Here is a 23,418-nt window from a genome sequence, read left to right on the forward strand (position 1 = left end):
TACTTGCCTGTTGAGTGTAACAATTCTCTTGGAAGTTCACCTGTCCTTGAAGGTAACATACCCAATGAGTCATTGACTTTTTGTTTGCTCATGTTCAATGTTTCTAATCTACTTTGGATGCACCGAAGTTGCGGTTTCATTCATGGGCTACAGTGTGTCTGCGAAGATCCAAGTCATTTACATCACATTTCACTTTCAAACTGAAGACCATTCACCACAGATTATAGCAAGGAACAAAATTGTTAACTAATATGTTCACTTGTCAAACTCAAACTAAAAATCTCTAATACCATTCATGCCAAATAAGCACCTTGTTTAATGTATGCATGTGTTACATGTATGTAATGTATGTTGAAACAATAACAATAATGAATAAAAAGGGAATTTCATTTTCCCATAGGTGTGTAAAATTAATTTATCAAATGACGATTCAAATATAGGGAACAAGTCAGAAAATGTATCTGAAACACTACCAGGAAAAAGAAAGACAGGGTGGCAGCGTCATAACATTTCGCGTTTTTTGAATAAAACTACAAAATTCAAACTTATTACTTCGTCCCGGGCTGCTGGCTGCATGTAGCTTTTAGAATTGACTTTAAATGTATTTATTGATTGCTTTGAAAGCAGTTCATGCCTCCAGCTACACTGAGGAGCCTCCACATCTTTACAAGCCCTCGTGCACCCTAAAGACCAGAGATTACTTTGCTTTTGCCATCAGTTACGGGGCTCTCAAACAATCTACCTAAGTAATACAGACTTACCGAGTCACTTTCTTCTTTTTAAAACCCATTTTTACCATTCTGCATAGCTAAAGCCTGCTTGCCTCTACTTTCTCATTTGTCTGTTTCTGTTGATTTTTACCTCATTTCCCTTTCTTACCTGATTTTATCTTTGAACTTGTGATGTCCCCAGATGATGTGATTATAAAAACTGCGATACAGATTGACAGAGTTATTCATATCACTTACATGACAGTTTTTTTTTTTTTTTTTTTTTTTAAGTTGACACATCTACTTTACAATGTAGTATCAAAAACAGTAACATTTTTCCTTCAAGGAAAAAGAACGGCATGTTTCTAATTTCTAATGCTGTATCAGCATATTTCTTTAATAATACAGTAAGGAGCCATAGGAGTGAGGGAAGGATGTGGCAGTCAACATTATCATCATCATCACTGGGATGGTGCTATTGTTTTTCTCCCTGCTTATTTTGATGTTGCAGTCTTAATGGTGTTTTCAGTGTTTGCCCTCATTCCAAATTACTTATCACTCGTGAAGCCTTTAAAGCCTGCAGCTCAGTCAGCACAGCTGGGACTGATGGGTGCTCACACATAAACACATAAACAGCAGAGAGAGAGATAACAGATATCTGGGGATGCACGAAACGCTTCTTCAGCTGTAAAACTGGATCCTCAAATGAGGGTCGCAGCTTTTCATGTCTCGGGTCTCATTATACTCACGTTATCTTCTACTCACCAGAGTTCCTGATCAATTGATTTATTGCTTGTTTCCCTTGCTTGTTTTTGTTGAACCTGTTTTAAATGGGGGTTGACTCAACCGTGTGATCATTTAAGAGGATGCAGTTAGAGGTACTGTTGGACTGTTTTGCAATATTTGGAAGGGTGTTTTTGTCGTTTACCCTCAGTGAGAATATGAACCTTTGTGTGCATGGATTTATTGTTGGATTGTTATATCAGACTGCATTAGTATGAGGTGCAGCTAAGAAACTGCTTATCGGTAGACTTACTGCTTCTTACTTGGGGTCTGCATGAATGATACGACCATCCATCCAGTTTCTATAATAGCTGCATAGATTTGTCATAATTACATTTTTAGAAGCACACATACAGCATATAAATACATCATCCAAATGCTGATGAAGCGGAACTAATCAGACATTATCTCTTGTGATTATGAAATATTTTCACTCAAACCTAAAGCTGATGTTTTTCTAAATATTATACAGGCTAATCAGGGCACTGCATTGCACTGCAGTGTGTGTGTGTGTGTGTGGTGTGTGTGTGTGTGTGTGTGTGTGTGTGTATCTGCTCTTTTAAGCTTGATCATTTTTAATGAACACTGATGTAAAAAGGAAGCAATTTCTTAGACTGGAAAAGTAGAGTAATTTGACATGACAGGGGCTAGTAGTTTTAAAAACAACTTTGTCCCCATAAAGGGTTCTCTAATATTCTCCTTAAGCACACACACAGCATCAAATACAAAGTGGCGAATCTAATCCATCACACTAAAAGACAGCAATAATCATACATAAATCAGAGGGCATTAGTGATGTCACCGCAAAGTATTTGAGACCTCTTCACTTCCTCTTTAACGTTAACTCACACCACACAAACACACAGGCCAACGATAGCTTTCCCGACACCAGGGGTGGAGCAGTGATTTTAAAAGGTGTGGGGGTGCTTCAGGAGTGGGACATGAGCACCACAACAACCCCACCTTGAGCCCCAGCTCCAATCTCCACACGTCAAATAAAAGCAAACCTCATGCCTTTCTTCATTTTCTTCATGGCTGACTAATGTCATTTGACGCCTGTGTGAAGTTCAGGTTATACTCTCTCAGTGAGGTTGATGCCGGTCCTAAACAAGCAGAACACAGCCGTAACAGGGATGAGTAACGGGATGAGTCCATAGGTTTTAAGCTAACACAAACAGTTATAAAATTGAATGTCTGTCATCACAGATTGCGAGCTCGCTTTTGTTTCCTCCCAAAGCAGAGCTCTGGCAAGCCAATGTCACTGCAACTCCATTTCAATCACTACTTGACCTGAAAAAGGAGTCAGTCTTCTTCTCCCTTTTCCTTTTGTGCATCTCCTTGTATTTTGCAGAACAAAGCAAAACATAAATATGCTTAATAATGTCAAACTTAATGAATGTTGCAAGCAAACGAACACTTGCGCAGGATGCTGGAGATCTTCTCCTGGTTTCTGATAGCCACTGCCGTCTGCAGGGAGAGCGGCATGAGTCCAAGAAGATGCCAGCAGGTTTAACAAACTCATTCACAAGGCCAGAGGTATCATCGGTCCAAACCTGGAGACGTTTGAGTCAGTGTTGTATTTGGAACGACTGGGGTAGCTAGCTGGCACAATGACCTGGATAGCCAATTTCAATTTATGTTCAATGACTGATGTTAGCTCACACATCACATACGAAGACAAAATTACAGAAGAAACTTCTGCATTACTAACTAGTTAAAAAGAAAAGTGTCGTACCTCTACTCTGTTAATCCCTAATGTGGCACCACAGCTGGCAGCGTGTGACACGAGCACCGCTCCAGAACATACGCAGGTAACGTCTCCATACGTCAGCTGTATACGCTACCTTGGCCCGGTGGGTTGGTCAAATGGCTGTGATTGGCTGAATGGCTGTTCAATCAAAGTTACTTGACCAATAGGTTTTAATGTTGAGTGAACTGAGTTTTGTTTGCTGACTACAACGGGAAACGTGTGGGAGAGGGGAGGGGAGGGGGGGGGTGGAACATAGCCTGTATGATAAGTGGTGAAAATATAAAAGTAGGGAGGAATTAAGTGTACCGTGAAAGTGCGGGTGTCGCAACACCAGTAAGTCCCGCGGCTGCTTACGGCCATGCCTGACACCGAAAATTGTGTCTGGGCAGCTGAGCGGCTTCTTGGCCTTACGTGACTCAATAGGTCTGTACAGTTAGATGCACAACAAAAGAAAACTGCTGCCCTTTATTCTGTCTTTTATTACAGACCTGCTGTGAGTCTCCGGAGCCCGGGGAGGAAGAGGATACAGACAGAGGACTTTTACTCCAAAAGCAACCAGTGTTGCACACAGTCCTGCCAGTCATCACCACTGTGGATATTTGGATCTATTTGCTTTAGAACTGAACGGAATTGAAGTAGTTTTGATTTCTCTTTGAGTTTGAAAGGTGGCAAATGGAGCCAACACTGGAACCGAGGGATGACAGACGAAAGAGAAACTCCACGGAGGTAAATTAAAGTAGGCTATACAAATCTAACAAAAACTTTTTTCTGAGGAAACATCCCTCTTCTTTAATGTACAAATCTCCAAACTACAAAGATGATTTGTAGTTGTGTGTGTGTGTGTGAGAGAGAGAATGAATGAATAGAATGTATGCAGATTTTCACCTTAAGTGCAAATGGCAGAATAGAATAGATCATATTGATGTAATTAAAAATGAACTAAGCATAACATAGATTATAGTAGTAATCACACATACTCTATTTTACATATACTTACTCTATGTGGAACATAAATGTGAGGAGATGTGCCTCTTACAGCAAATGATGGAATAGAATAGAAAAGAATAGTACAGAATAACTTACTATCATGTGTCTATGAATTATATAACTTGTACTTTGTATTACATTAGACATCAGAAATACAGTATAATACACCCTTCACATGAATTGATTAATATAACAGAAGTAAATGTAACCCATATATTACCTCATATATTCCGCATGCCTTGTATTGGCATATGTGGCTATAGAATATAGAATAGAATAGAATAGAATAGAATAGAATAGAATAGAATAGAATAGAATAGAATAGAATAGGAGAGAAAAAAAAACAGGAAAGTTTTGTAAGTGGTTTAATATCTGAATCAATGGCGCCATCGGGTGGCTGAACTGTGTCGTGAGTCTAACTTGCTTTAAGCGCAGGTAATTCTGACTACACACTGTACACTTGTCTCTTTCAGGCAGCTGACTCTGTAAGTGTGCCTCCTAAATCGGCAAGATACAAGGTTGACCCCGAGGACATGTTTGGCCTTGTGGGAATTGTTGCCGCAGTTCTTAACCTGCTGGTAGTGGTGTTGGTGTATCTCTCCACCCCTGTCTGACATCTCTACAAACCATTCATATGGAAGGATTAATAACCCGTTATATGAGTGGAATTTACTGATATTGTTATTGTTGCTTTTTATTCAGTCTTATACAGATCACGTTTGTAGTTGTGTTTGTACCTGTGATTAGATTACCTTAAAGCTAAAGTCCTTTTCTATGAGATGGCAAAATTTAACCAATGTTGAGCAGATCTGTATGTTTGTTAATTTTCTGTGAATTCAAAAACATGACAACATTTTTGCAAATTGTGTCTATATTAGTATCAGATTACAGATTAAGTCAGTTTTGTATGTTTACACTTGTATTGTATTGAAAATTGAAAAACCAACAGAATGACAGACCATTATGTTCATACTGCATGTATGGTTCTCATTTGTTTGATGCAGTTTTGTGTAGTATTTTGTTAAAATAAATCTATATTTATAATAAATAATAATAATAAAAAAAAATCTTCAGACCTGTTTCGGTTATCTCCACATTTACTTCCATTAAAAGCATCAGGGAGCCATCAGGGCAGCTACCATGGCATTTGGCTTCTAGGAGTTACATTGTTGGAGACATAAAAAAAAAAAACACAACAGCTTCCTGACTGTCAAGAGAGGAGAAAAAAAAATGTGATTAGAACAGGAATCAGCCGTAAGAGATATTTGGCACTTTACATCATTAGATTTAATATATTTTACAGTTTTAACAGACGGAACAAAATGAACCAAAATTGGAATTATAGCATGTGAAAGCTATACAACTAGTACACCCTTGATCTTTCACAGATGATCAAAGAAAGCAGAGATAGAACAGGATATGCCTTATAAAAATCAGTCCAGACAATACTGAGTTAATATTTACAAAGAACTGCAAGTAAACATAGATAATGTAAATTTCTATATAGAATGTAAAGCAAAAGTGTAACTCTGAGAGGAAACTGCAAAACACGAGAAGGAAGAGTGTGCATGTTTTTCCTTGACTCCTTTAGAGGCATTACCTGACAGATAAATACATATTTAGTATGTGACTGTTAAATATACGCATCTATTTACATGCATAGGTATTGTTTGTAAATATAGAAGTTAAGCTCACAATCTATTTTGTCCAGCGTGAGTCCTGCTCTCAATGAAAATATACCCACACAGATGTTAAAACATCATAACATGTCCTGTCTAAAGTGTATCAATGTATTTATTTAAGGTGCAGGAGCGGTACAATTATTTGGATTATCGATGCATATATCAGGCAGTATTTGACAGCTGGTGATGATGTCAATCTTCTCGGACACAGCCTTCAGGTCGTCCAGGATTAATCTGATGCTGTGGGACGCGTTGATGATGGCACTCTGTGACGCGTTCAGCTGAGATGTTGCACTGCGCACCTTTCAGAAAAACAAATTCACACAATTGAAACAAAAGCCTACTGACGGAACACCTGCTTCGAATGTTATCAGCTCCAACAATGGCTGTTATTAGTCGTCATCTCTGTCATATTACTCTTCTCGGCGGGCCATTATCAATGAAATACAGATGTACGAAACTCCCAGCAACAGGCATACTGGGGCCTCGTTGTCGTGCCAGAAAGAATAAACCACTCGTGCTGTGACGCAATTAGTTTGTTTAGTTTTAGCGCCCCGAGTCAAAACGCACCAACGTACCTCCCTGCTGGCGCTGCCGTAAACCTGCCGTAGCGTCTGTCCCACGTCGGAATACAGCCGGCTGTTAGACTCCTGCAGCTTCTGCTGTAAGAGGGTGTCACCTGCACACAGATACACATACTGAACGTTGAGTGACTTCATTGTTTAGATTCCCATTTGATAAAAAGCAGCCAACTATATTTTTGTTGAACCGTGGACGCATTACGGACCTTCATGCGTGACGAAATAGTCAGAACCGAAGAGTCACTCAGAAGCTCTCTGAAAACTGTCGACCGCGTGGCAATCTCGATGGAGGCGGCTTCATTCATTCAAAGAATAAGATAATCCTCTCTGATAAAGACTGTGACATGCAATTGAGTGCAGGTAAGAACAAACTAAGTCGGTGGACCTTTGAGTTTACAGTAGGCTAATAATAATATCAACTATTAATGAAGCTTACGCGCAAGTTCATCTCTTCGCTCACGTTTTATAATCATTCCTCTGTGGGTGAACATGTGCTTTTCCTGCTGCTCTGTTTTTCCTTGCCATTTCTGCTTTCCCTCGCTGTCAAATCACTCGTCCATAATCTCGTCACCGCGATGTTTTTCTTATGATCTTTCTGCCCTTGATTTTGAGGCAATCAATTTCTCCTCCCTGTTCTTAAAATATCATCAATATTCTCCCTTTAATACCATGGGAAACTCCTCCTGCTCCGTCTGGTTTTCTGGGTTGTCCTCCCCCCATCTCCAACATCCATTAGGGAAATCAGTCTATCTAAATGGCCTCTCATCAGTGATGCGTAATTGCCAAAAATGTGTAATACATCTGTCATTACTCCAATAAATGGATGTTCGCTCCCAATGACCTCTCCTTATTGAACGAGTACTGCCAGCAGTCCTCACCGTGTGGCCTGTGTGAGGGGCTTGGCCTGTCTTCCACTATGGACTGCATATCCGGGTGGTCTCTGACAACAATAAGAGGAGGCAGGTCTCTCTTCAGTATCGGAGTGCTCTCCTGGCCCGCCGCAGAGGCTCGGCCAGCCGGCTCCGGCTGCGGCTCCCCCTCGCTGTCTGTTTCCGACGCCTCCCCTGCAACCTGAGAGCATCCACGGACAAATTCAAGTGTGGAGATATTGGTTGACGTTTATACACACACCCCTTCCTTTCCAGATCACTCTCAAACACACACACACACACACACACACACACACACACACACACACACACACACACACACACACACACACACAGAGCATCATGACTTACAACACTACCTTAGCTCCGGTCGAGGATATTTGGGGAGCAGACAGTGATGTGATGTAGACTTCATCATCAGAGTCCGTTTCAGACGCTTCGCCCTGCACCACGATCTGGTATCTGCTCGACATGCCTGCACAAACACATACAGCCAAGCAAAACCAAACGTCGTCAGCCACACTCACTCACCGACTGGATAGTTCATATTGTTTAAATAACAGTACACATTAGTAACTGCTTTGCTGTCACACTGATCTTATTTAGGGAGAGAATATCATACAACATAATCTTTATAGTGGTTTTACGCAACGAAATAGACGCAAAAAGAGCCAAACCTGCCCTGTAGTGTCAAAATACAAATCACATGAGCAATAAGGAAATAGCGTGCTCTCCAACAGCCAATCCGATCTCAGCTATCATGTCATGTGACACATGACGTTTCCTTACGCGATTGGAAGACACCCGAGCAGGAGTGTGTTTGTATCTTGCCGTCGGCGTACGCCAAAGTTTAGCGCAATTTGTGTGGTAGGTTTCAGGGAGGGTGGCGGCCAAGAGCCTTGTTGTTGGTGCTGAACGTATAACGTCCATGCATGTCTTTGTTTGTCGTGGCGAAAAGCCAATCCGGGCAGGCTCCCCGCGTTAGCTGGTTTAGGTGGGTAACTCCCGCTAACGCCGCCTGCGTAGTTTTTTTTCCCTTCAAAGAACGCGCCGGTGTAGATATCCAGCGTCCCCGCAGAGGCAGGCTGCTTCAGAGCGCTGAACATTTGACAGGTACGGTCAATTTCACGGTTCACTCCGTTGGATTTATTCACATTAAAGATGCCTATCGTTGACGTACATGCGTTGTTCCCCTCCTCCTCCTCCTCCCTTCCCTTCGTATACTGAAATAGGACAAACCAGCTGTCACGGCTTCAATCGTGTTGCTTAGCAAACAACACAAACGCGCTAAAGATGTCGCCGGCTAACGCTAAACACGGTTTTCACGCGTCCTGCTGGTTTCGTATTTTGAGGCTCAGAGAACCAGGTTCGTCGACGCTGCTTTTGTTTTGGTGTTGCAATTGGCCTTCATGTCTCCTCTCTGTGTGTTTTGTCAGGAATGGCTGACGAGGCTCTGTTTGAATTCCTCCACATGGAGATGGTGTCGCACGTTTACAAGGAGCAGCAGTCCAGTAAAGGAGAAATGGACAACAAGGTTCGTCCACGCAACCGCCGATGTTGTTATTGTGCTCTTCTTTTGTGGTTCCCAGTAAAAGTTTTAGGGTCCAGCATTGAGCTCGTCGTTACGTTATAATAGTGAAGCATCGACGCAGACTCGTGTTCACTGGTTTAAATTAACGACTTGCATCTCTTCTTTTCAGGACAGAGCTATCTGTATTTCTGTCCTGGAGAGCATGGGCTTCAGGGTAGGACAAGGACTCATTGAGAGGTAGATCTCACACACACACACACACACACACACACACACACACACACTCTCGGGTATGGTGAGTGTTTGGGCTGATGTTTGCTCCTTTCCAGGTTGACCAAGGACTCCCCCAGCTTTAAGGATGAGCTCGATATCATGAAGTTTGTCTGTAAAGACTTCTGGACGAAGGTTTTCCGGAGGCAGGTCGACAACCTCAGGACAAATCATCAGGTACAAATAAAAAAAAAAGTGCAGAGCGACAAAATGCCAGGCAATCTCATTTCTAAGGCACATCAAACGTGCCTGGTGGTCCCCGAGGTCCAAAGACCCTTTCGATTGTAGGAAAGCTCCAGTGTGATTTTAAGTACTGAAAATAAACTCGCGTCCGGCGCTGGTTACAATGTGTTATCGTTGTTTGTTACTCGTGTTACAAATGCACGTTTCTTTCCCACCGCAGGGTACCTACGTTCTGCAGGACAACAAGTTTGTTCTGCTGACTCAGCTCTCCAGTGGAAAACAGTACCTGGATCAGGCTCCTAAGGTTTAGAACGCAGTTTCACACACACTAACGGGCACTTCTGCTGCTTTTACATGGAAATCGAATAGAAGTAGGCGCTCAAGAGATTTAAATCTTGCCACAGCCAAAAGAAAACCCGAACTCCCCTCTTATTGCAGTGGAGGCTAATTCTTCTGTGTGTGTGTGTGTGTGTTTTCTCTCAGTACCTTGCTTTTTCGTGCGGTGTGGTGAGAGGAGCTCTGTGTAACCTCGGTCTGGAAAGTGTGGTGACAGCGGAGGTGTCCATCATGCCATCCTGTAAGTGTCATCAGAATACCAACCCATGAACCTCTTGACTACGAGAACGAGTGAGGTGGCGTAGCATGCTGGTGGGCTACAGATAGCAGCCAAACCATTGTTACTTGTGAGGTGTCAGAAAGGTCGTGTGGAACAAGTTACCCTCGTAATTATTTACGTTTTGGACGCATTTGTTCAGGGCTAAACAGTTCGCCTCTTCTTACATTTTCTCTTCTGCCAGGTAAGTTTCAGGTGGTCATCCAGAAGTTGTGACCTGATCGTCTTTTCCGCCTCGGTGCTGATGAACAGTGCCAAAAGAGAGAAGAGCAGTTTCCCGCTCTCCCACTGAGCGTCGCAACCACAGAGGCACTCGAACACAGAAGTGCACCGAGTCTGCTGAGCACCAGGTACGCCTGACAGGGCAAACAACAACAACAAAAAAAAAACGGGTTCGGCAGAGCTCACCTTTTACTTTTAGTGTTCTAAAATAGAAATACGATTTCTTTCCCTCCTTTTGCATCTTGATTTTGAACTCAAGAGGTCACTGCTCATTTGAGCTGAATAATGTATGAAATTTTCAACTTTAATTTGAGCAGAATAATTAGTGGGCGGCCCTGAGCGACCTCACCGGGCCTGGCCTTAGAGACGAAGTATTGACTGTCAGTGGCTGTGCATACAGTAATGTGAATGTATAGTAAATCACAATGCAGTGTCATCTTTGTAATGTGTTGCAATGTTTAGTCTGCAAGATGATAGGACTGAGTGCTAAAAAGGAAATAATTGAAAAAAAAAAAAAAAAAGTAAAAACAAAAGGCAGGATGATCATTAAAATCGAGGAGAAGACATCATTTTGGATGATATTTCAGGACTATCACCTGCTCCAGATGACGAATAGTGAGCCTACGCAACAGCTGGCACATCAGATTCATTACATATTTCTCTGCAGACACAGAGAAGTTGTATCCAGCTCCCGGTGCTGAACTCTGCCTTCGAGCAGATTGCCTTTAGGAGCTTGAGTGTTTCCTGTATGGTGGTTGAATTTCATTTTAAGGCCAAATGCAAATCTAGGAGGAATCGTCGGTGTAGGAATTTAAGTTTAACAAAGTTATGCAAATGCTTTTTGTCCAAACGTGAGGTGGAATAATACCGACTTGGTGCATGACTCTGTTTCCCTGTGGTGGTATCACACATTTCAGAGTCAACCCCTAAAACTGGGTTCGCAGGTTTGAATTTTTTTGCACGTGATGTAAATTTTCTCTCCTTTGTACAGCATTTGTATGTAAACATATAGTATTGGGATTTCCCAGCATACAGTATGCTGCAAGCTGTGTTGTAAAATATTTCATATGGATTTCTGGGTTACATTAATTAATGACATCTTTCTATGTACAAAAAATGAGTCTTAAAACTGTGAGGATGTAAATATGTGCTGTTTGCGTTATTTATTCAACCAAACATTTCTCTGAGTGAAATAATAAGAACACAAAACCAACAAGGTTGGCTGAGCAAGAAAAAAACACAACAACATAAACGTACTTCTCTGGTAAAAGCTTTTGCCTCCTTCTGCCACTAGAGGGCGACATAAAGCTATCATTACTCATCCGGCCTCTCCGCGACTGTTCTACCTTTTTTCTCTCAAGTCTCTGTAGTAACATAGTAAACTGATCCTCCGCAATTACCGTGTGTGTTTATCTGGCAGCACTTTGGTCCTGTAGCTGAACAAATCTGTGTTTACTGTGCCATAAAAAATAAAACACCCCGAGTGATGTTTTGTAAATTAAATCATCTTTAAAGCCAATTTTATTTGTAATAATTTGTGAAAACACAAGATGTGTGCATATCTTTTGCACACCATTTTCCATTTATAGTGTTTGAATAAATACTTAAAAAAAAAAATCTGTTTTCACATTTCTTACCTTTCTAACAAAATAATCCAGATTCTCATGTAACACAAACTAAATCAACACTTTCCCATCACAGCGAAGAACAGAATGCACATTGAATAGAAATCTTAAGTTATAACTACTTTGCTTTTTTCCTCTTTTTTCTCACTCTTGTATATAACAACCAATGTCCACTAGAACCCAATGTTCCATCTCCCATCATTCCTGCTTAGATCACTGACATTGCTTTCTATTTTTTGATCCATATCATGAGCTCGGTATTAAGAGGGTCTCCTCTTTATGTGTTTTTCGGAGATGTTCAGTGTCAAAGCTTTTGTCCCAGCAAGCTAAACTGTAACTAGTTTTTACAATAGGTTCAGCCAAGGTCAGTGAAAACCATCATCAGATTTGCTCCCATATTTGTTCTGGCACCACACTGACATTATTGCAGTAGTTGATAGATTATAGAGCTCATTCTGGTTTTATTTCTGTCTCCGCTCCAATAAAGTACCCTCTTACTGTGTCCCAGTATTTCACTGCCACCGGTGTAAATGTTTTACACAATAATGGTCTTTACATAAAACATTATCCATTCAGCGTGCCTCTGGCTCAGGCCTGGGGGTGGTGTTGATGCTAATTTCCATAATTGCTCTTACTGCTGTGACAACAGTCATTACTGTCATACAACATGGTTTTCATTTCACTGTACAAGGAGAAATTCAAGCCTCAGTATTTCATTGAATATTTGATATGACAGCTTTTACCATTAATGACAAAATGAGGGTGGAATTTATTTATAAAAGGGCAGTCTGGGACAAAAATCTGCTGACTAGCCAACTAACGTAGATCTCCTCTTACACGCATAAAGTTGAGGTAACACTAAAGTAAATCTACACGTCCTTTCTTGTTACAACACAGCGGATGATACACAGGCAGATGTTCTTAAATAAACTTAAATGGCTGATGAAACTGGAAGAAGTTAAAGAGAATGACACGGACTGCATCTTTTACACAGCAGTTTTACACATTAAGGGTTTATTATGGAAAGCTCTAATGGACCTGTAAAAATGTTTATAAAAATGACTTCCTGCGGCTTTCTAAAGTCCCACAGGGGATGTCATTGGGGTTATATTTGTTTGCATTTGAAGACGACATATTATTTACAAAGAGCGTACGTCACATACTGGTCGCATGGAGTTCGTGAGGGTTCTATAAAAGAGTTGTTGTTGGTTGCACGAGGGGAAGCGTTTTTGTAGCCTTTCGAGGGACTAAAATTCAGGATACCTCAACTTCTGTTGCATCACTTTTTGACAATTCAAAAAGTCCCAAAACTTCATGGAATTACAATACTACTTTTCTGGAGTACCCTTTTAATATATTCTTAACTCTATTGGCTTAAATTTTGAGTAGGCACTCAACTGGAACTGGGTTATGTTGTTACTTTATAGAGGCCCCCTAAGACAAGAGTACTTGAGCTTAAGAGTTCAAGAAAAGTTAAATAAGATCCCTGTTTATAGGGCCACCGCCTCTCTACCCCTGCTGATATGCATAGTGCATCGTAGGTGACAGCAAGATGTGTGGTTTGGGCCTTTTATACAATTGTAGGAATGCTGTGAAAGAAGAAAACAGTCAGAGAAACTGAGTTAGGCGTCTCATAAATGTGCAGCACCTGACTATAGCCCACACTTTTGGCCCATTTGTTGCAACCCATTAAACACTTAGGCCAAATCCTCTCTGGAAAGAAGGGTGGGGGGGGGGGAATCAGGTGGGATTAGAGAGAAAGAGCAGGAGGGGGGTAGAATTGTAGAAAGTTGGTGGAGGAGGAGATTGAGAGAGAGGAAAATGAGATGTGGAGAATGAAGAGCCTCTACAGGAGGCTGGAGGGACATGAAAGGTAGAAAAGAGAAGTTTATTAGAGGTTGGGAGGAGTCGGGGGGGGGGGGGCGCAAAGAGGGGTAGCAGTGTACGGAAATAGGACAAATGAAGAGGATGTGGTGAGGAGAGGAAAGACTGAGGTTGAGAGAAGTTCTTTGTACGTGTACCTAAATGCCTCAAATGGTATGAAGGGAGGGAATCTGGCGTCCGGTTCTGCACAGTAAAAAAAAAACAACAAGAAAAAAAAAAAACAAGGACGGATGAAGGTGAGAGTTCAGCAACAGCTGTTTTGAGCTGCTCTACACGGCATCGCTCCCCTTCCTCCTGCTCTACCCTGCATCACAATGTCACCCAATCCACTCACAAAGGGGAGCGGTGAATGGCGGGCGGGCGGGAGGGAGGGTGGAGGGGGAGGGCGAGGAGGGGGTTGTTCAAGGGCTAGAGGAGGGAAGAAAGGAGGTGTTGGGGGTGTGCGGGTGAAAACCAGCATTCACTCTCTCAAATTGATGACTTGCTACAATTCAGTAGCACTGTCCACACACACCGGCTGAAGTCTTTTGTAGTGTGAGAAGTTGAGAGAGACAATTGATGTGGGTTAGGTTTCCCGAAAGCAACTGACCGGTTCGTAACGGGCAGAAACACGTTAAAATCACTCGTTGCCATCGTTGTTTGAACCCTGACAGTTTGCTATTAATCACTGAATTACAAACAAATACTAAAATCAGGTTTAAAAGTACCCTAAATAGTAAAGATTTATCATTCGTCGCTTATCATGCGTTCTCGAACAACTCGGAAACGAGGAAAATTCCAACCTCTGAGTGGGAGAACGCCTGTCGCACTAGCAGGGAAGTGAGAGGTTTTTAAGAGCTCTGAGAAGTGGGTTTGACGTCACTTGAAATAGCCAGATCTTGATTAGCCTAGCCTGCCTAGTTTGTTTGCCGTCTTTATCTCCCGAGGTTGTGAATCTCTTTTCTGTAGTCTCACAGCAGAAATGCAGCATGTGGTCGAGGGCCTGCCATGTGGCCACTAAGTGAACTAAGTGCATTTCCTGCATTATTTGACCCCTCCTGTTAGGTTGCTAAATTTTGTTAGCCCGTGTGGCTTCTAGACGCCGTCCACGTTGCCATCGCCTAGCAACAGTTTTTATGCCTTAACCACGTGAATGCCAAGCATGGGGTGCACACAAGCGGCAACCAGCAGTGACGTCACCCATCGGTTTGTGAATGTCCGTTATGAAGCCTGGAGTTCGGATTTTGGCGATCTTGCTGGGGGGAGGGGGGAAGGGGGATCTGACTTTCCGTCCCGTCCACTGATACCTGACTGCACCACAGGCCTGTCAATCAAACAGGCTAATTTTCTAATTATGATGGGATTATTTTCAGATGGACGATAAGAAAACTAATAAGGAGGAGCGACTTTAACTAACAACACCGAGATAACTGGTGGAGACATTTTATTGACTGAGAACTCTATGAGACGAGTTGAATGGGAGTCTATGGAGCCGGAGACCTTTTGGAGCCAACCTCTAGTGGCACCCGGTGGTATTGCAGCTTAAGGCACTTCTGCATTGGCCTCACTTTTCAGACTCGAAAGCTAAGTCCACTTTTATATCCAGTCTGTGGGGGCACACGACTTCCCATGATGTAACCACCAGCTCACGAGCTCCATTTGGACGCAGCAGAAGTTAACGTTGTTGTGTTGAATTATCCTGTTCGATCTTAAAAGCTTTGACAAAACTCAACCAATACTGACCAGCTTTTCTTTGCACTTGTGTGTTTTATTCAAAAATTAACTGCAGTAAACACTACATAAATAATAATAAACTAAAGCACTAAGTCTGACTGACTCAAAAGGCAGGCTTCAGAGCAATCTGACTAATCTCAATACAACCAGGTTGCTATACTTAATATTCATGATCTCGCAGGATGACGCCCACTTTCACCTTCTCAAACTGTCCTCCTTTATCTCAACTTCTTATTAACCGCATGTTTTCTTCTCCTGTGGTTAGCTTTTCTTTTTTTTTTTTTCTTCCCTTCTCGCAAACTCCTTCAGCTTCCTCCAGTCATGCATAGGAAGTGAGATGCTCTCTCTCACGCACACACATAAGCACAAACCTCGTCTCCCAGGGCCATATGTTGACCCGCAGTGGACCTGAATACAGCCATCTGCCTGCCTTTCCTATGTCCCACAGGGCAAGGGTGTGGGAGAATGTCTGTAGGACACAATGCTGCGCACGCGCGCGCGCGCACACACACACACACACACACACACACACACACACACACACACACACACAGAAAGTGTACGAGCACACACTTGTCTTTAACCGCTTCATGGCCACTAATCACTCCCAGACAGCCAGCCCATCTCATGTTAACAGTGACAAGATAATAGGCCGTGTGTGTGTGTGTGTGTGTGTGTGTGTGTGTGTGTGTGTGTGTGTGTGTGTGTGTGCGTGCGGTCCGTCCCCTGGAGGGTCAGCCATGAGGATGCATTTGAAAGCCCTGCCCTCTCATTTTAATCATTCACATTTGTCTTTCAGGGCAGGCAGTTTTCCTGTTTTTGATTTTTTTGATTTGGTGAAGACAAAAGTTTTGCTGAATGTGGCATCAGAGATAACAGATGTTCACTGAATAAATATAGTTTGTAAACTAAACTAGGTTGTAAGGCGAGGAGCAAAGTAAAAGGAGGGTGGATGGAATCAGCGAAGGCAGTGAGGGAGAAAGGAACAGAGTGGGTACCCAGGATCGGTAAGATTAAACCCCAAACAAAAGACTTCTTATCTCTACATGAAATCTTAGTGACACACACACACACACACACACACACACACCCCTCCTATAGCACAGTCGCTGGGACGGGCATGACGGGACAAACTTGCTTAAATCAGTTTGATTCACAAATTTACAGTCAGAAAATGCTAAATTGCACCTGAACTTTTACAGTGTGGAACTGAGTGCATTTCTTATTTCTAACCTTTAAGACTTCACTTCAGCCTGCAGTGACATTTTAATGGTTTGCATTTACCAAATTATTCATACAGCTTCCTGCTGCTTTTAATCAGGAGACTTGGAGGAAAAAAAAAAAGCTGAAGTATCAAGATTTTTACTGACTAATGAGGCAATCATTAGCAGTGCTTACACATTCTTCCTCGACCTCGAGATCAAACAGTGTGATTCATTTTCTGCTCCCTAGTGCAATTTAATCATAGACATATATATGAAGGAAACACACTTGTCTAATTAAACTTTTGGGTGAAAATCAAAGTTTCTAAGTGTTTAAATCCCCATGTGCACCCGCAGCTGTCCAGTGAAAACAATCTCCCACTCTGTGACGATTACAAGCTTAAACTAAAGGATTAAATGTTACTTTATTGTGTTCAAAAAAATTCAACCATGTCGCAGCCTTAAAAACTACACTTAAAAGCCCAAAACTGAATTGAAGTGTTTAGAAACACTGTCACAAAGCTTAATAACTGGACATCATTTTTGAAAAGCTGACATTTTACACATTTTTGCAAAATCATTTTACACACTGAGCGTCCGTACAGTTAACCGCAACAGATCAGGGTCATCGTGGGGGATGCGCTCTCGAATGACAAGCAGAAATGACAGTTCACCGGTTTCCTGTTTGCTTCCTTCCTTCCTGCACCCTGCATCTAAAATCTCAAACAGTTGCAAATATACCAGTCATCATAATATATATACACACACACGCGCACACACACCTATGGCTATCGTAACTTCTGCACTATTTAATGCAAGGTAGCAAAACAAAAAAAGATGTTTCAAACATGCTTGTGTACATTTCTCCTACGGAGGATTAAACAAAACCAAAAAGTCAGTTTAAAAAAAACAACCCAAAAACTTTATTTCCAGTACAAAAGAAGCAAAAGAAACCAAAATATATTAAACTTGATACAAGCAGTAACAACTCAAAGTCCTCTATAAATACGTTAAAATAAATTAAAGAAATTAATTTACTAAAGATTATCATCTTTACCACTAAACAGGCCTCAAACATGTTGATGAAAAGGCAATTTTAAATAGACAAGGAAGGAACAGCACAGTGTGGCTGCTCTTCTAAATCAACTACATCATGAACACACAAAACAGCCAGGTAACATTTCTAAAACACTACGCACACGTACCCTAACCCTACCGTACGCTGGATCTAGCTCAGTGAGGCAACAGACCTGGGAGCACAGTGCACGTGGATGTGGTCAGGACGCCGCACATTCATAACAGTACAAAGCCGTAACGGGAGGAATTAATACTGAATGACAGGAAAGATGCAACGAGGTGAGGCGAGACGCACTAAGACACGAAAATTCATCAAAAATACAACTACGCTCCGGTGGACAAGGGAGGAAATAAATCCCACTGCTGGAAAGTTGCCGTGTTAAAGAGCATCTTGAAGACGCTTTAGCTCCACAAATGAAGACGGGCCTCTTAAAAAAACAACAACAACAACAACAACAAAAAGATTCTCTTGACTTTAAACTTGACCTCAGAGCCAAGTGCCTCGCAACTCAAGCTGTGCTCACCTCATGTCAGATTACACTAAATAATGTGATGGAATCTCATTTGGGGTTTTGTCCATCTTTGACACGAAGCCCATGAAATTCCCCAAATCCCGGTTAACCCAGAGATATCCTGAACTCAGCAGTCTCGACTTTCTGTTAATTCCAACACGGACCCTTGTCATCCTCCCGTAGAGCAGTTCAGGTTTGGTAATTGTGCATTTCACTGGTGGCAGTTTGTCAATAATGCACGAGAACCAGAACAACAACAACAACAACACGTGCAGCAACCTTACAAACAGCACAACGCCACTGCTCACGTGAGCTTTACTCTTCTTAAAAAAAAAAAAAAAAAACGACGACACAGAAAAAAAAAAAAAAAAATCTCACCCCTGCCTTGTTCACATCTCTCCAAACAAACCAGAAAATCTCTGTTCAACAATGCGGCACGGCCTGTTCAGTAACACTACAGGCACATTCTTAAAAAAAAAAAAAAAAAAAAAAAAAAAAAAAACGTTAACGTTAACGTTCGGGTTCGAGACCGGTGATCCAACACCATCGCGGACTGCCCAGTTGTGAGGAACAAACAACTTCACAAGCTTATAAACAATGTGGTGTACACTCAATGGAAGGAACGACAACTCCGAAACGCATCGTGTCCTCGTCCCGCCATAATCGAACAGATTGGGATGCAAACGGGTGTCTTTGGCTTTGTCACATTCTTTAGATCATTCGCAAGACGCTAACGTTAGTTAATAGATGAAAAGGTGTGGCTGGCTTTAACAACAGGTCACACTGTGATTACAATATCTTTGTCACTATTCTCCATCTCGGCATCCTGCTTATTATAATAATAAAGCACTATTAAACATCTATCTTGATATGTGCTCTCGTTCTGGTGGCGACACGTGCTGTATTTTCAGCATCTGTGCAGCTTGACTTATGAAACACATAAATCTAACGGAGGGGGGAGGGGGGGGGGGGATCTCAGTGATTTGAGTCCATCACACAGTTCTTGGTTTCGTTTGATGCCACACTCATGTGAGGAACGTGACAGGGAGGAGTGTGCATTTATAGGTGTCGCGCGCGCGCGTGTGTGTGTGTGTGTGTGTGTGTGTGTGTGTGTGTGTGTGTGAGCACGATGTGTGCTCGAGTGTGGGTATGTGACTTTTGCGTATACTGCGCCTAAACGTATGCAAACGTGTCGGTTTGTGTTGCAGCGCGCCGCGGCCTAAAGGCAGAACCCGGTAGCGTCCTCGGGAACAGAGAGCTGACTGAATACCGCCAGACGCCTGCCGTTGCTGTCGCCGCCGCAGGAATCGGAGCCACTGAGCGAGCTAGCGGAGCTGCTTCCGTCCTGGTCCTGGTCCTGGTCCTGGTCCGACAGAGAGGTGTAGGACAGGGATCGGGCACCCAGTGGCCCCGAGAGGACCCCGGCGGCGCTGGGACTCTGCCTCAGGGAAGGGGAGCCAGTCGGAGACGGCCCGCACGGAGAGTAGCCAGAGTCGCTGGAGGGCAGGAACGGAGACCGGGGATCAGCCGCGGCGGCCTGGCCCGCGGGGGGCTGGTACTGGTGGGCGGGGGAGGCCTCGAAGGCGGAGTCCATCTCCAGGAAGGCGTGGGAGAGAAGGTCGGTGATGTCGGCGCAGGAAGGCGGCGAGGCTGACGACGCGCGGGCGAAGGAGGCGGCGGCGGCGGCGGGCGCGGCGTGGCCGGCGAAGGCGGGCTGGAGGGCCTGCTGAGGAGCCGAGGGAAAGCCCGAAAAACTGAAACTCTGTCTGAGGAGAGGAGGCCTGTGCGAGCGCGAGGAGGAAGGAGGCTGGTGAGGAATGTTTGAGGAGGAGGAACGAGAGAAGGAGTGATTCTTTTCTTCCTCGTTGTTGTGCACAAAGTGACATCGGATCCCGTAGGGGCAGAAGCCGATGGTGTGAAACGTACGACACGGCTCCGTTTTATACTTCGGATGTCTGTTAAGATCGCGCAACTCGTCTGGCCCGTGGGCGAACTGGCACTTCCCACCGTACTTGCACAAGCCGTTCTCAGTGAAAGATCGACACAGTTCAGTTTTATAGCGGGAAGAGGAGGAGGAGGTGGAAACCGATGAGATGGACGAGGAGGAGCTGGCGCTCAGTGCAGTGGGGCTGATGTCACTTTGGGAGATCTTTACGTCGGCACCGAGCCAGCCGAGACCTGCTCCCGTGGGGCTGCTGGTCTCTACCATGCTGACAGAGCGCTGGTAAGGGAAGCCCGGCTTCTCCCCATTAGTGGAATTGCCAAGCTGGGAGGGCAGAGGATTTTCTGACTGCTGCCCCCACTGGCCGGAGGTCAGAAATACACTGTCTGAAGGCTCGGTGGGGAGGCAGGAGAGAGAGAGCGAGTTGTTTCTACAGGGCTCACTAATGTAACCCGGTGTTCTCATTGCCAGGCTGAGGGACGGTAGCGGTCTGTTCAGCTCCCTCAGGTCGAGATTCACTAGATGCTGTTTAAGAAACAAAACGACAACGACAACAACATTAGACGATACAATTTACAACAGCGGATTGTACACTTTTATAAAACAGCCATCTGTTGATACGTCGCTTAAAAACTGGGGAACGATTCAAGCGGTCGTGCTGTTAATTTAACAGTCAAAAGGATGCGATTGTCGGATTGCGATTTGATTCTGTATGTAAAATGAATACATTCGTCAGCAACATTAATCAGAGTGTCGGTCCGTCTGCTTGACTGAATCCCATTTAGCAACAATAAAAAAAAAAAAAAAAGGATTGAACGGAAATAAACAGAAAACTTTAGTATTAGTTCAAACGGATGCGGACCCAGTTTCCCTTCAGACACAAATATTGGAATTGAAAAAAATGTTATATGGAAAGTTAAGTTATTACATTCAATATGCAGCAACATGGTTTAAATCACAATCATATCTTCTTGTGGGGTCTCTGGTGATTCCCTCCCCTAATAAGCAGCTACAATAATAATAATAATAGTAAAAAAAAAAAAGGAGAAATTTCAGACATAGATATGAATGTTTTATGATGCAGGATCAAAGGCAGCATCCTTTAAATATAAAGTGTTTTACGAGTGTAAATCTTCACGGTATCGTATTTCTGGACCAATAAAAGTGTGATTCGGGTTTTTTTTTAAACTAAGACGTGCTGGAGCAGGTCGGTGTTCAGCATAAACAGCACATTTTAATGCCGATTCTTAAAAACACAACCTGCTCCTCCAGCGAGCTGAACATCCTCCAACCAGAGGCTTTAACTTTTCACTTTTAACCGGCGACGTCCGACTCTCCCCAACTTGTTTTGATTCAACTTGTTGACGTTATTTAAAACTTTTTTTTTCTTCTTCTTCTCTCTCCCGTCTGTTAACCGAAAAAAAAAAAGAAAAAAAAGTGTCTTTAACTACGTTAAACAACTGAAGTTGGACCGAAGACCAAATGAAGTGAAGTGAGTGAGTTGAATGGGCCTTGTGTGTCGAGATGAGCTGAAAACAGCAGCTGCCACAACGCTCCTGCTTTGAGACCCAAGTTAAGTTTCAGGTCAACTTTCAAATCCTCCACACACACACACACACACACACACACACACACACACACACACACACACCCCCAAAAACAACAAAAAACAACCAGTCCGGAGGTCGACCAAGCATCTGTTGATGCAGCACGATGACATGATCCGCGACCCGAGACGGTGAAGTTAGCGGTGTTGCTAACAAGCTAACGTTAACCCCCCACCACCACCACCACCACCCTCCCCTCCTCCCCTCCCTCCTCCACCCGCTTCAACTTTCTTTGCGCTTTTTTTTTTTTTTTTTTTTTTTTTTTTTTTTACCTTGCACATCATTTCTTCCAGGTCAGCGAACTGGTTCAGGGGGTAAGATGGCATTTCGCTGAGTTAATCAAAAGCTTTTTCGTCCGATCCCGTCTGCCCCGGCGGCGATAGACGTGGGCAGTCCGCTGGCATGAGTCGCTCAGAAGTTTCTGGTTGTGAACGCGGTGCTAAACAAGCCCAAGACCAGGACCACGTGTGGATTTAAAACCTCACTCTGCTGTTAGCCACGCCCACTCGGGCCCGACAAAACTTGTTTTCAGCAGCAGCAGCCCCAAAGCTGCGTGAAGGGGGGGGGGGGCTGCAGACAGATGAAAACTTTTAATCCTGTCCAGACAAACATAAGAATTAGGCCTTGCGATAAAAATAAATAAATAATAAAAAATTAAAAAAAAAACGGTAGTTTCCTGAACCTTTTGGAAAAAAAATTGTATTAAATTGTAATGGAGTCCTCGCATGCATGTGATTTTTTTTTGTGTGTGTGTGTTTTATATCGTGTGCCACGCATTCGTGGATATTTGTTTCCATTGTGTTTATCACCAAAAACAAAAACAAAAAAAAAACAGTCACATTTTGTTTAGCGTTTATTTATATTTTACATTTCCGAATTAAATTTTGAGGCAACACGTGAGCAAAATCTGAGAAGGAAGAAAACAAATATAGTTTGTTTGGAAATAGTGAGCAAAAATGCAACCAACACAAAGTCCAGGTGTTGTATAAATACAATTTCACAATAAGGAATAAGTACAAGAATATGGACTAGTGTAAATGTACAGTATAAACAGTATACGTGCAAGTGTACTAATACAGATTATACAAATAAGACCTGATATCTAATAATAATCATAATACTTAAATCTAATAACCTACATCTAAACAGTAATATATGCATTCTACATGCATATATTAAAATATTCAGTTTATTAAAAAAAAAAAAAAAATTCAATTATTGATCTGTTATTTTATTGCAGCTCATTTCACTTCAGTATACTACTGTACAACATCAATTTCATTGAGCATATAAAACATCTACACATCAGATGTGTTGTATATCATAAACAAAAGAATCAAATTCAGTTTTTCACCACTTTTTACTTTTTAGTTTGCCATGTGCTCACCACTACATAATCTGCTGTCAGCATCAGCTATGATAGACAAGGTTGTAAAACTACAGTGGGTACGGAAAGTATTCAGACCCCTTTACATTTTTCACTCTTTGTTTCATTGCAGCCATTTGCTAAAATCAAAAACGTTCATTTTATTTCTCATTAATGTACACTCAGCATCCCATCTTGACAGAAAAAAACATAAATGTAGAAATTTGTGCAAATTTATTAAAAAAGAAAAACTGAAATATCACATGGTCATAAGTATTCAGACCCTTT

At 42.6% G+C, this 23,418-nt stretch overlaps 3 protein-coding genes across 5 annotated transcripts; 1 reads left to right on the forward strand and 2 right to left on the reverse strand.

Moving 5' to 3' along the window:
- Nucleotides 1-5,093: 5,093 nt before the first annotated feature.
- Nucleotides 5,094-8,190, reverse strand: bloc1s3 (biogenesis of lysosomal organelles complex-1, subunit 3). Of its 2 annotated transcripts, none has more exons than XM_069689222.1 (5): nucleotides 8,173-8,190; nucleotides 7,743-7,858; nucleotides 7,372-7,564; nucleotides 6,491-6,591; nucleotides 5,094-6,214 (listed from the first exon to the last, which is right to left on the reverse strand). In XM_069689222.1, exons 2-5 carry the CDS (start codon nucleotides 7,854-7,856, stop codon nucleotides 6,029-6,031), a joined length of 594 nt encoding a protein of 197 aa, XP_069545323.1. In that variant the 5' UTR covers nucleotides 7,857-7,858; nucleotides 8,173-8,190; the 3' UTR covers nucleotides 5,094-6,028. The 2 variants fall into 2 exon arrangements, with proteins under 2 accessions (XP_069545323.1, XP_069545314.1); XM_069689213.1 differs by lacking the exon at nucleotides 8,173-8,190 and adding an exon at nucleotides 8,061-8,121.
- Nucleotides 8,191-8,263: 73 nt separating this feature from the next.
- Nucleotides 8,264-12,329, forward strand: trappc6bl (trafficking protein particle complex subunit 6B, like). 2 transcript variants are annotated; one of them, XM_069689196.1, is made up of 7 exons: nucleotides 8,267-8,496; nucleotides 8,820-8,917; nucleotides 9,084-9,151; nucleotides 9,244-9,361; nucleotides 9,588-9,671; nucleotides 9,851-9,944; nucleotides 10,165-12,329. In XM_069689196.1, exons 1-7 carry the CDS (start codon nucleotides 8,316-8,318, stop codon nucleotides 10,194-10,196), a joined length of 675 nt encoding a protein of 224 aa, XP_069545297.1. In that variant the 5' UTR covers nucleotides 8,267-8,315; the 3' UTR covers nucleotides 10,197-12,329. The 2 variants fall into 2 exon arrangements, 1 of the variants encoding a protein (XP_069545297.1); XR_011310545.1 differs by lacking the exon at nucleotides 10,165-12,329 and having other exon boundaries at nucleotides 8,264-8,496; nucleotides 9,588-9,738; nucleotides 9,851-9,939.
- Nucleotides 12,330-19,171: 6,842 nt separating this feature from the next.
- LOC138615608 (mRNA decay activator protein ZFP36L1) lies at nucleotides 19,172-22,174 on the reverse strand. The gene is made up of 2 exons (XM_069689356.1): nucleotides 22,037-22,174; nucleotides 19,172-20,682 (listed from the first exon to the last, which is right to left on the reverse strand). Exons 1-2 carry the CDS (start codon nucleotides 22,088-22,090, stop codon nucleotides 19,435-19,437), a joined length of 1,302 nt encoding a protein of 433 aa, XP_069545457.1. The 5' UTR covers nucleotides 22,091-22,174; the 3' UTR covers nucleotides 19,172-19,434.
- Between the last annotated feature and the right edge of the window lie 1,244 nt (nucleotides 22,175-23,418).

The sequence above is a fragment of the Brachyistius frenatus genome, unplaced genomic scaffold (genome assembly GCF_029030835.1).
Source record: "Brachyistius frenatus isolate BFR_SWC_R1_liver_20210118 unplaced genomic scaffold, ASM2903083v1 Contig_1, whole genome shotgun sequence".
Classification (NCBI taxonomy): Eukaryota; Metazoa; Chordata; class Actinopteri; family Embiotocidae; genus Brachyistius; species Brachyistius frenatus.